The sequence below is a fragment of the Arctopsyche grandis genome, chromosome 3 (assembly GCF_051622035.1).
Source record: "Arctopsyche grandis isolate Sample6627 chromosome 3, ASM5162203v2, whole genome shotgun sequence".
Classification (NCBI taxonomy): domain Eukaryota; kingdom Metazoa; phylum Arthropoda; class Insecta; order Trichoptera; family Hydropsychidae; genus Arctopsyche; species Arctopsyche grandis.
Genome location: NC_135357.1, coordinates 12,798,042 through 12,812,419, shown reverse-complemented (window position 1 = coordinate 12,812,419; position 14,378 = coordinate 12,798,042). Strand labels below are relative to the sequence as shown.

The 14,378-nt window shown below is 34.1% G+C and overlaps 1 protein-coding gene across 1 annotated transcript in view; it reads left to right on the top strand.

Annotated features, from left to right (window-relative positions):
• The window catches only part of LOC143923180 (cadherin-86C-like), a 59,308-nt gene that overhangs the window by 15,743 nt on the left and 29,187 nt on the right, over positions 1 to 14,378 (top strand). The window contains exon 2 of the mRNA XM_077446732.1: positions 8,827 to 9,012. Within this exon, the coding sequence (XP_077302858.1) occupies positions 8,981 to 9,012 (32 nt within the window). The 5' untranslated portion in view covers positions 8,827 to 8,980. The remainder of the gene's footprint in view (positions 1 to 8,826; positions 9,013 to 14,378) is intronic.

Here is a 14,378-nt window from a genome sequence, read left to right as displayed (position 1 = left end):
TTGAGTTTTCGTCTCGGCGACGTTTCTCTCGTATATAATCAGCCTTATTTTTAATTTGAAAGTCGAAGTTATTATGCCTCAGTTATACAAGTAACATTTTCTGTAAACTTTCATAAGGCGTGTGACATTTTAGAACCATTTATTGGATCAATAATTAAGTGTATCACGATGTTCACAAGGCGAAAAATGTTCACGTTTTATCTAAAAATAATTACTAAACGTGACGATGTAATCTTTAGATTTATTAAAAGGTTCGATTTTTTTGCTTTAATTGACACGTAACAGATCAGATTATGATCATTTCTACACGAAGCGTTTTCTAAATTTTGAAAAGGTAAAATACGAACGAACTTGTAATACATAATGATCGGGTCAAATGGTATTTATTCCTATGAGTATACCCGTACCACCCTTATTTAGTTTATTGCCTTTGGTGCAGCCGTTGATTATAGGGGAAGAAACGGTAGACTTTCACCCCAACTTATGAGAAAATTACACAGGAGTTACAAATGTTGTGAGCATTTTAATTGTATTTTATTTGTAAATTAGATTCGTTTGATTATATTTTATATTAGAACAAAGTCTTAAAGGTTTTATTTGGGTATAGAGCGTTCTTAGAGCACTGTGGCTATACATATTGTATTGATTGTTATTAACAATAACCGTTAAATGTGAATAAACGTTTGGGATAGGTTAGATTGAATGATGAGGTTTGTAACATTTAATGCGAAAGGCAGATTATTGTGACGCTCCGCCTAGTAAACAATGTTTTAAACCGCTTAACGAATCTCAATCACTGTACCACCTATGTATGTATGTATGTCTCCGGACAACTAGATCCTACATATGCTAAATATTATATATAATTTAAATACTATATGTACATGTTACAGTCCAAGTGTTCACTCCGGTTCGTTCATGAACATACTACTTTGTCCATACACCATCCATATTGGTTTTAGTTTGAGTGTTAACAGCCAAAAACTATCTTCAAATAGACTCACCAGATGTCGCATGAAACTTTTGACCTGTCAAAACCTTTCGAGATGTCAAAACGCAAAGTATTTAAAAGGGAAATTCTATGGAAACCACATTAAAAGGTTGCTATATTTCCCGCTTCCACAAATTTTTAAAATATTGTAACCCAGGGTAAACATATGTATTTACATACAAAGAGGATGTGACAAACGATTGAAACTGGCCCGATTGGTGCGTGTATGAACAGACTAGTGTGTTCGTGTACGAACGAAATTTACATTTAGACTGTAACATACATATGTATATGTACATAGAGAGTTTTCAATAATAGTATTTATCCTCGAAGAGTATACTACTTCTTACGTGAAGGGCGTCGAATCCACCCCCTCGTATATAGTTGCTTGGAACACCGTCACGCTGATCGTTATCATTTTATAGACTAACGTGACTCACCTCTGATTTTACGACGAGGGGAGAAAATGGTCTAGGAAAATGAAACACGCGCTCCACTCATTTTTCCTTTCAAGAGCCGTTATTACCTGTCGTTTATTTTCATTTCAGGAGCGTTCTGGTCATTGGAAACGTCATTAGCGAATACTGTATGTCGCTTCGCGTCGCGTCGTTAAGATGTTCGATGTTTATAATAGCCGTCGATCGTTACTTATGTACGCTTCGTCTGACAGACGACCTTTGAATATTTAACTCGGGGGTCTCGTTAAAAAAATCAACTATTGGCTTATCGATCACTATTCCCTCGAGTGGGCGATCAAATGAGAAAATTGACACGTTTACTTTCGCAACACAAAAATGTCAATCATTACATAATAAAAATGGACAACCGTGTCAATTGCTTTACTTTTTTTTAATCCATTGTAAAATGTCAAGTTGATTTATGTATATAATATATTCAAATTTTATAATTTATCATCAGTTTGTTTAAGATATGGCGTAACAATAGTTGAGTTGTGACCATTTTATATAAAATAATTGCCAATGCCTAAAATAATGCTCGTACAACAATCCTATATTGGGGATAGTATGTGGGTTGCGCAGTTTCACCATGCTCTGTACTTAAATGCTTAAATGTTATATTTGGTTGATTTATAAACTAATTGTGAATTAGGGGTATAAAGTGTACTTATTCTTTCAAGTTAATTAATCGTCATCATAATCTTTAGCCACTCACCATCAACTGCTGAAAGAAGGCCTCTCTAACACGTTTCAATTCGTCTCTGTTTTGCGTTTTTATTCTCATAAATTTTTTTTATTTCGTTTACCTATCATCCTTGCAGCCTTTTACATTATTTCTGGTTCCATTCAAGCACTTATTTTCGTCCATTCTTCTAGCTACGTGAACCACCCATTGCCATGTTAATCTCTTATCTCTATTCACCCTCTCCACTATATCCACTACCCTTGTGATGCTTCACATCCACTTATTTCGTTTTCTATCTCTCCTCGTTATAAAAGGTCCCATACTTCTTTAAATGCATTGGAATTTGTACATATAACATGTTGGCGTTCGATTTCCAAGTTTCACACTCATACGTCATTATTCATTTTTAAATTGAAATAAAAACACTTAAGTCCTAGAACATACATATGTACTACATACTAGTGGATACTATTATGTTTCTCTTCGTAAATATTTTTGTAAATAACAGTCAGGCTTTAATTTTCTATTATCGATCACGAAAGTACAGTTAATTGAATGAGTTAGTATTATGTTTTTTCGTATCGTACATCCATCATATTTTGATTGCAACACTTTTGGGCTGATTAACCCGTCGAGAGCTTGCCTACTGGTCATCAGCATCATGGGAACCATATACTTACAGAACGGTGCACTGCCCTCATCAGGCTCTTCGCTACGAAACGCGGAAATCGTCAGTTCGCAGGGGGGAGATTAACCGTGTTTGGATAATAACAGCAATCACCGCAATGGATGGATCATTATGGGATCAATCCGCACTTATTGATCCTTCGCCGGCTTTGTGAAATGGCATATGATACATGCCCGTGTACGTTTTTAATCTCATCTACCTACGTATGTATGTACTTGCACACGTAATCCATATGTAATTCTTTGTCCAATCTTAAAATAATAGAATTTTTTTGAAATACTTTATTTACCAGGAACAAGCAAGTGTGTATTTGAATTGACGCTATGTTTGTACTTCTATTGATAATCGTGTTTGGCACTCACATAAATTATTGTCACGCTGGCGCCAGATTTGCCAATCCTTTATTGAGATAGCCGATTTACTGTTTCGCAAATTTATGTAGGTTGTTTTGTATGAACAATGTGTTTAAATTTTTTTTATCGATTTTTATTAACCGAAAAACGTGAATATGCTAAAAATAAAAATATTCAATTCTTAATATAACACATAATATTTTAGAAATAAAATTGAAATGAAGTAAATATAGTATGAACTTTTTTGTTTCTTTTGATAATAATTTATCATTTCATCGGTTAAATTTAGGCTGAATTTCAAATAAAATCATATTAATTCAATGGGCTTTTTTATATAACTTGGGGATTTTTAATGAGGACAAGAGTTCTTTCAATCATTTTTTATCCAATAATACTAATTTTCTTAAAATTTTATGATAGTACAATAATATCCCATCAAAATTTTTGTTGATCCCCAAAAATTTCGTTACAAAATCTTAAAATTGCTAACGAGAGTTGATGGAATCCATAATATTTAATTGGTTACTATTATCAGTTTATTAACATTCAGTACTTGAATTATTAAACTATGACTTGTGAATATACATATGTATGTACATATGTCGCGTTTATCCAATAGCTGAGAGATGAACAATGTATTTTACGTTATGTATTCTATTCCTTTCAATATGATGAAGATTTTTTATATATAAAAGTTACACATACTAATCCAATCTTAAAAAGAAAAGCATTGGTTTGTCAGTATTTTTAGTACTTAAACTTTTGAATTAGGAAAATGTGGCTCGTGGCTACTCAAATTTATTCAAAGCGATCAACAAAATTGGCATTTAATTTTGCAATTTTTGATATGTTTATGTATCATAGGCCAAGCTGTAAACATAATATGGAGCAAATATCGAATTTAGATTTATATTTTGTACACACGTTTGCCCGTGTATGAGGCCACGCGCCCGGTATCCGTTTCGTGTATATCGCAACCAATAGCATCTGTGAGATTTATATGATCTTTAAAGTTGGCCATAGTGTTTTGCAACGGTCGCTTATGCGGATCATAATCTACATAGTCAGAACTGTGTTAATAATGGCTCTCCATTAAGGATTATGTAAAAAAAAACGGCAACCCCGCACCCGCGTTCTTCTAACTACGATGCTATGGGCAATTGCAAAACCAGTCTGATCCGATAACAATGGGACACCGAAAGTCACGTGGCTTATACATAAATAGGTATGTAGAGATATCGTATGGTGCAATCGCAGTGACCGACGCACATTTGTGCAATTTCAAATAATCCATAAATTTGCATTCACTTCGCGGCAAATGAAGGGAAACGACTTAGTTAGAGCGACACGTGAATTCAGCTGAGAACGTTTTCTCAACTCAATCTATGCGATGTGCATTTTATCGATGGAAAAAGTAGTATCCTGTATAAAAAACGCTATTTAAAAAAATTTAATACCATATATACAAGGCTAACTTCTGATGATTCAATAAAAATATGCGCATACACGATGAATGTATAAGAAATGGTTGAAAAAGCTTACATATATGATGTTTATCGTTGTTATACTATTAATTTTCAATTTGTCTTAGTTAGAGATTCTAGCGGTGGTTTTTCTCAACAGGCAGTATGGGATGTATGCTGCGTTTAAATGCATACATGTTGATAGTGAAACATTGAAAATGACCGATAATTGCTGGTTATTAGCAATCTCCAATAGGAAGTTAGTGTGTTTATTTGTTCTACTATTACAATTTGTTTCTATTACACTTTGCAAACGACACAGCAATAAAAAATGATTTTTGTTGGTTTCTTCTCGTTTATGTGCTATTTTTGGCTTTAGCAGTCTTTAACTCAAAATCTAGTATTGATGTGCTAAAATTGAGTATTGGAATCAATAGTCGGATGTTTTTTCTATTGATTGTTATTTTTTATTTATTCGAAATACATATACATAATAACTTATCTAGCAAATTTTAAAGTCAAAAATATATTTTTATTTACAAATTTTTTACCATGCTATTAATTATGCATTTATTCGGCCAGTTTTATATTTCATTACGTTTACAAAGACTGGTTTTATCTTAATATTTTTTATATCTATTCCAGTGGTAAATAATTTGAAATGGGTTAAAATATTGAGATAGAAAACCAATCCATATTAACGTGGCAAAGTGAAAAAGTTGTGAAATTAGCTCATAATATCACGTGAAATAAGTATATTTTTGACTTTTAGAACTAGCTAGATAACTAATTATAAGTATAAAAAAATCACAATAAATAGTAAAAGCATCTGACTATTGATTCCAATACTCACTTTTGGAATACCTATACTATATTTTCGATTTAAAGACTGCAAAACCCAAAAAATTGTAAAAATTCCGCATATTTAAAACGCTTACATCTCATAAAAGATAGCAAACTAACACAAATCAATGTCATATTCGAATTCAGTGGGTCAAATTTAGTAAATATTGATTAATCTCCGCTACGGTAATTTTTGTCTATTGCATAGTGTGATTAAAGTGGAATTTATGTAAAATCTGTTTAAAATTTTGCCGTGAAGTGATTTCATTTCGAAAACCATCAAATTACTCTGGCTCACTTTGTATGCGGTGATAGTGATAGATTGAGGTTTTGGTTAACACTGATAGCGATATTCGGATGTTCGATTACAAAACACGAACGTATCATTCAACCGTGAATGACAAATAACCGAAAGCGACTAGAATTTCAACGTGGGTTTGAATATCTGGAGTATATCTCTTTACGGATGTGTCGATCAATCACACTGCCCGGTTGCATCGAAACTGAGAAATGTGTATGTAATTGCACAACATCGTCTCGATTAATGTAACGAATATTGTTTTTTTTTCTTTTTATACATCGGAGAGTGCGAGAGAAAGTTCTCGTTGCGACTTTGCCGTCGAAAAAATATTGTTTTTGTTATTTATATTGTTCTTCGATCACGATTAAAACGTATTCGTTATAACTGGCGTGCGCACAACTCGTATTTATTATACGCGGGTAGATTTGGGTATAAGCGCAAGTTGCGCAAGGCAAAAACGAAAGCAGACCACTAATCTCAATCTTGATTCGGCGGCTGACCAACGAACGACCTTGCTCTTTAATTTATTCATTTTTTTATGTACAATATACCGCAAAGCTCTGAACGGGTTAACCTTGATACTCTCCTGTGTTTCGGAGCACAGCTTCCGGTCATCACAGAGTTTGGAATCGAGCGGTCGGAGCTTTTGTTCGTTCACACGTCGCATGCCAACAACAAAGGAGGACCTCGCTTAATTGACCTCTGATGGTCAAACATGCAAACATGCTCGCATTTGTTGTTTTTTCGTGGATATGTAAAGTAGTTCAAGTACAAAAAAGGTGTTCTTTACGCATCGCTGATGCTGTGGTGTGAAATTGTTTGCCCCACTGGAAGATTTCGCCCGTTGTAGGGCCGAAATTTCTCCCCGTTCGGTCGAGTCGCGTCCGTGTATTCCGCACATGACCCCAATCTCTTTGACCCATCCGGTTTTGGGTCCTTTTATCCTTTCACTTACAACACCTATTGGGGTCTCGCTGCATCCAGGAGTCCAGGAGATGTCGTCGTGAGAAGGGGTTAACGATTCGAGACATGCTCTCCCTTTCTGTCGTATTCAAGTGGAACTCGATGGTGAAGCTCTACCTGAGTGCATTGGTTGGGTTTGGTTGTGGTGAGGACTAGACCTGGTCGATAATGTTCTAGAACGCTATATAGTGCAATCTTGAGAAACCTTTGTTTGAGAATTGTGCAAAAAATTTAGACAGCTTATATTATAATATACATGCATAAGTATCAGTGGCGTGCCGTATCTTTTAAAACAGTGGACTAGGTATGGACAAAAAATTATATACAAGAAAATTTTTTTTAATTTTTAAATTATAATAATTCAAAACTTCATCTTCTGAATGATTTGTCGAATAATTTATCGATAATGCAACATTACAAGGCCTCGTTGTTTGTTTCTGCACGCTTCGCACTGATTAGTTCTAAAGGAATCGTTTTGTGAGCCAAGTCCTCTGCCATATTTATACTAAAGAAATTCTGTGTAAATATGTGCTTGAAGAGCTCGTCTAAATAAAAAAAATGATTCAACGAGACGGCGAGTCCGTGCTCAATTTTGAACGAAGTACCAAATTACATACATAGATACAATTTTGATAAACGAAGTACCAAATTACAAAGATACAATTTTGATAGACGAAGTATTCTGCGTGAAATTTTTAGATATTAATTTTTAGATATTTAAATTAAAAATTATAATGCAGTTTGGCGATATAATCCTTTAGTAATCAACGATCCAAAACGCCTAGTTGCTAACGCTAAGCTGCCGCTTAGTTGGTTGATCAGTATTACAATAATCCGTTTTATAAGTATGTAGTTTTGAAACATTTCTACTAGTCTATAATAAAATGTGTCGAAATAAATCGTTTATTCTTCTCAAATCAAACAATCGACATATTTTTAATGTACACACATACATATGTACATATACTTGTATGTATGAATGTATGTTTAATAGCATTATTTTGTGTGTGTGTGTGTGAAGAAAACGCTTGGCGATCATAGATTAATCATAACAACCAGATTTTAAGGTAAAATTTTTTTTTTTTCAAAAAATCAATGGATGATTCTTGTTTTTAAAATATTATTTAATTGATCAAATCTAAAATTCACAACATTGCAAACATGTTTGAAGAAAAAAAAAAACCAATCCTATGTTATTTCACCGGGTCTATGAATGAATGTTAGTATGTTTATCTACGATTTACGACGACAATTTTCGACTCAAATGAAAACTTCAACTGATTTTGGAAGGGCTTCCGTACAAAAATGCTCGAGCAAATGTCTTTGCCTGTTATATAATTTCACTGCTTTTTTTATGAATGGTACATATGTATGTATTTAGAACCACCAAATTTGGTATACCATTTCGCATATTAGTACCGAGCGTAGCTGGTTATTGAGGGGGTTGGAACCCCCCCCCCCCCCGCCCCCACTAGTAAATACATATATAATTTAATATGAAAAGAACTCGTTCGATCGTAATCAACGAATATAAATATGACATTCATTTGTTTAACCGGTCCACACGAGACGATAACATAACTATTCAGGTGGGTTATTAATTATATGACGTCATAAATTCCGAGACCCTGCTCTTGTGTGTGTGTGTTTAATTTGCAAATTATGTATTTACATCCAAAAATAAATCTCTTATCTCATACATTCCGGAATCGCTTATCTCATTCTGGTAGATGGACTCCGTTTAAAACTAGATTCGATTAAACATACATACATATATTACGTTTGCGCAACTTTCACAGATGGTAGAGTAAAATGGATTGTTGCTGTTTACGCAACGGCTTTTACGTTTTACTTTCACACGAGTAAAATCGTGTACGAATCATAAACACTGCTCTACATTTGCAACCTTTATTTTTATTATTTTCAACGGCTTCCGCTCTTTTTTGCTTATCTCTCGCTTATCCGAGGAGGATGTGCGTTATCTTTCTCGCGGTAAAATTTTCAACGAGACGCGACACACTCGAGGCGAGATTGTCGTAATGGTATTATAGTATACATATTTGTTTATTTTTTGTTCCCAGTGATAAGTGAGTGTGGTACATCTCTTCGATCTTTTTGTGCTCCTGTTTCCAATGCTCGTCGGACGGTCACACGCGTAAGAGGGACACCATACTCGGGCACATTCGGAGGAATGAAGAGGGACACGAAGGCCAACGTCACCGCACTCAAGTGACAATGTGTAGTAGGAGAGGAAAAGCCAACGAGAGGTATGTCCGAGACCGTGTGATTGCGTCGCCATGTTTCTATATGTATGTATGTATTATATATAAAAAAAATGTTAAGTGAACGAGTCAATTCAATAATTTTATGTGCCATAAGACGATAGCGACCGTTCGAATGGTTTTTGCGATGCGGTTGCAATCTCTCGCCGAGTCATAGAAGCGAGCAATAAAAATGTTATTGCAGATTATAATAATTAGTTATCTTATTCTTATGTATTACAAAGCAACAGTTTTCCATTTTATTTATTTATTTATTATTAAATAGCAAATTGCTAATGAATTATTTCACAATTAACAATTTCAAACTTAAACTAACAACTATAATATAACATAGTTAACAAAATTAACAAAACTATAATTAGTAAACCTAAAATAATATAATATAATTCAACATAGCATTTTATTAAACTTATGTATATAAAATTACGTCATCTTCCACAGAGGTATGCATTAACACCCTTCAATGTTACTAGCACCTCTAATGCTCTCAGGAAGGTCATTGTATGTTTGAACACCTCTGTGGAAAACACCTCCTGCAGTTTTTGCTTTCTTAACTCTACCTATAATTATTTTATTCCTATTTCTAGTTTTATTATTATGTGTATCTCTATTCCTAACTATGTATATGATTATTAAAATATTTGTGTAATAGATTCTTATCTGGCTTATATACAAATTTTATAGTGCTTAATTTAAGACTATTTCTAATATCCAACCATTTCAATTCATCTAACATACTTTTAATATTTTTACGTTTCCTCATATTCAAAATTGCACTTGTTGTATTTTTGCTTGTATGTATGTATGTACATAAGTGCATTCGTTTTGATTTTGTTGCTGTGTAGAGTCAAGGGTTGATACATTTTTTTTTTGTCATAAGCACTAACAGGAAAAGTGCATTAATAGCGTTGTTTGATTGAATTGTGTTTTAAGATTGTGACGATAAAAATAGTTTGTTGTGTGCCTTTTTTTAAATCATTAATCATTCTTGCCAATGAATGATATACATATGTATGTACATACATACATATTATAAAAAAACTTGTTTTTTTTACATTTTTTCTAATATGTATGAAGTATCTTAGATCAAGTATTGTTTGTCTTGTAATGGAATGGTAATTTTGCTATTTATAATTTGAATATAAAAAAGGGCTTTTAATTCTAATCTACAGAAATTCACCTTCCACTGCAGACGAAGACCTCTTACATTCTACCACTCGTCTCTGTTTCGCGCAACTCTCATCTATCCCCTAACATTTTCCTAATTTCGTCTACCCATCTTTTTGCATTCTTTACCATTTTAGCACTTATTTTGTCCACCTTTCCTCCATTCTTCTAGTCACGTGGTCCACCCATTGCCATTTCAATCTCTTCACTATATCCACTACCCATATTTCTTCTCACTCACGTATGCTTCATATGTACTTCTCACTCACGTATTCCGCTTCCTGGTATTTCCTCGTTATGCCAAGTATACAGCGTTCCATACTTCTTTGGGAGCATGAACCCTGTGTAGCATCTTGGTGTTCAATGTTCAAGTTTCATATCCATTCGTCATCACTGACAGAATACATTTTTGATTTAAAACTGCATTCATTTGTCCAAATGCAGTTCATCCCAATTTCATACGCCTCGTTGTTTTGCTTCTTTTTTACCGGACATATTATTTGTCATACATATAAATAATTATTGACTACTTCTACTATTTTATCACCTAATGAGCATAGATGGTTCACCGTTGTCAATTAGTATTGTCCTACAAAGCAAGAGAGCAACAAAAATAGATTAACAATAGTGAATTATTTTTTGTGGGCAAAAGCTACTTGTCCGCCGATCTCTTCTAATGAGATACAAACTCAAAATTCATAGTTAGTGGATTTGTGTTGTACACCAAAGATATGTTCATTATTTGTCTATAAGCTACTTTCCTATTTTAATTATCATACAAAGTAAAACGATATATGTACATATATGTAATACATATATATGTATGTACATACATATGTATATAGATACTTTATTGTTGAGAAATTTGAAGTTATCTGTCAATCCATTTTCTATATTGTGCATATATTAAAAATAAATGTTTCTTTATTTGTATTTATATACCTACATATATATACGCATTGTCTTTGTTTTTAAAAGCCACAATAAGATCAATAAATATGGTATACCATAATCTCATGTCACGTTGACTTGGACTCTGGACGGGTTATGGAAGGGTTGAAAGTCCGAGATCGAAAGCTCCCATATAAAAACACCCGAGCGATGCCGGGCAAGTCTATGTCCGCTATGCAATTCCATCGTTTTAAATATACATATGTACATAAAAACATAGATCTGTCAAAATGAGGTCGAAGGGCCACGATGTAAAATTTAAGGACCCTCAAGTGCATGGGGGAAGATCAGCAAAGTCTGGAATTGCCGTGTAGTTTTTATATAAAATTTTGCATCATATGTATGTAAATTTGTGTATTATGCATACGTGTATATGTATGTGATGTTTTGGTTTTGTTTGTTTGTTTGGGACGGTTTGGGTCGGTTTGGGTCTCATTGGAATTTTTCCGCTTTTCCGAGGTGCGGCAGCGGACAACGCGACGCCGTTCACTGCTATCAGGGAAACATGATGGGTGAGCAGACCACCGAACCCAGATAGTTTTATGCGGTTTACGTGTGTGAATTCCAATAATGCACTCTTACGACATCTGCCACACACAGATGTCATTGGTGGCACGATTTCGACGAAAATAAATTGGATATACAATATCATAAAATCGTTTTTTGCTTATTATCAATTCGATACACAATGCAATTGATTTGTTTTGATTGGTTACATAAATGAGAATTTCCTGCAGGGGAACTATGGTCTTTTGTTATTAGGTACGGACTTGCATATTATGTGTTGCGGTTCGACGATACTCATCAACCTTGTGCCATTTTACATGCTTTTATTTTATTTGTTTTTGTTTTTCATTAATAATGTTTAATTTTACATCCTTTGTGAATGTGGCGAAATCGTCGTAGATTATATTATGCATATTTGCGTAAGATGCATTGTGTTCAGTGAGCGGATAATGTTTAAAAATTTTCCGGACAATTGAGAATAAACACTTCGCAACATGAAATTCATTGTTAGGTGAATGATGTTGTTTTTTTTAGTATTTCCTATCTCAAATTGTACATCAAAAATTTAATAAAAATAATTACGGAAGAGTGTTTATCAATGAACTGAATATTGTTTTGGATTCGATTCGGCGATAAAGTTGATAGATTTATTGAATTTTCGTGTTGCTTTCGAACTTTGCCATAAATGATAGCACGACATGATGTATGTATGCAGTAAAATGAGATTGGCAACATCAGATTTCGCCAATTATATCCGACTTAGTTAAGTAGAAAAAGAAGAAGAATTTCTTGACATATAAATCTTCGAGAGTGGTCCACTGCTCTCGTTAAAACCGCTAAAATAATAGCTATGATGCTATCTGAAATTTGATCCAGATTCATGTGATACAAAAAACATAGATAAAGTAAAAATTGGACCATATCCATAAAATTACTGTCATTTCATTATAACTCTATCTGTATTTTCCATATGAGGATTGCTTAAGTAGGATTTTCGGATTTAATCAGAATTATTTTGCATCTGACGAGCGATCGCAATATTGAACTTTTGTAAATAAGTTAAAACTTATAATCCATTCGAAGAGAATTAGGTCGAAACACATACTGAGTGGGTATGTGGCACGTGTTTATATTTTAGATACTTTTAAACATGCGAAAAAATACCATATACATGGTACAGAGTCCCAAAAATCACCCCCTGGAGTGTTTTACGTATATGCTATCTCTTTCAGCGCCATTCAACCAATAGTATTGTATACGTATGTAAAATGTTCTAATGTTTATATGGTCTAATGTCGAGATGGGGCGAAAATGACAGTGTTTTTGTTTTACCCAAATTTCTTCCTAAAGCGGATGGATTGTAACTAGGGTAACTTCAGTGATTTCAAGGCTTCTCTTTCTTAAGGAGATTATTTGAAACATTGTTAGTCACATCTTCCGCTTCTTTATAAAGTTTTAAGAGGACACGTTGGAAACAATTGCGAGAGCAGAGCACACGTGTGTGTATTCGGCGTAATTTTCTCGCGTTTCGCAAATTGCACTCGACATTGCTCAATTTCAATTTTACCGACGACACGTTGCAAACGCAATAACCTTTCCAGCATCTCGGAGTTATGAGAAAGCGATATTGCGGCCATACTTTGCCGTGTGTCCGCGTCTTTCTGTGTCCATTTGTGGCCGTTCACACGTCTTTAATGAACTGAAGCCAAAAAAGGCCGAGTGGGTAGGTAGCTAGGTACAACAGGCGAAATGCAATCCGCTATCTCGGACCGAGTTTATCCGCTAATGAAAGCGAAACAACGCGCAGATGTTTCAATGGATTATTATCGGGGCGTTTTGAAATCGGCGACAATGCGCGAATGAGTCACATCACTTTGTCATAAGTCATTAGCTCGTCGACTGCAACTAAGTATATATGTATGTATGTACCTGTATAATCGATAAGTTCCTCACAATGAAATTGATGGACCTTTTCGAAACATTGTCCCGTATGAGTGTGAATGTGTATTTCTTGACCCAGCATTGCTGATATGTATTGGATTCTATTTACTTCACATTTTTTCGTTCAGATAAGCAGTCTGGTTTCTAACGTGTATGACTTTCAAATTGTTTGTGTTTATAATAAAAGTATATACCTGTAATTAACGTAAGAAAATGACGGAACATGAAAAAACTGATGATTTTCTGAAAAGAACGCTTCCGCCATACCGTTTTATATAGGAATTTCCCACAAAACGGCGACTGTTAATTCTCGTTAATCAGCCAAAATATATCATAGTGTATCAAATTTTAAACTTCAACATGTGACTCATTGACCTTTTTTAAATAATAAAAATAATACGAACTATCAGCCAGAAATATAGCTCGGTGGTTGTGTTAATGCTAATCACCGAGACGTTGCCGGGTTTGATCACTGAGTTGACCCTGATTGAAAAGAATTTATTAAAGTATTTATATAGTGCTGCTGGTCTGTAGATTTGTTTATTTGTGGCTCCAAGTTGATTGTTTCCTATCGGAGCTTGCCAATTTATCTGATTTCATTGTAGAAACGGTTTCTCATAAAATTGGCAAAAAGCATCCTACTCACTATGTATGTTTGTCACCACTATTTTTATATGATGTCGAAGAATTTATAATCTATAAATTTATATCGCTACAAGTTTAATTCCATAAGTGTCGCTAGGGTCAACCCGAAATGGCATCACATGGAAAAATATAAAATTGGG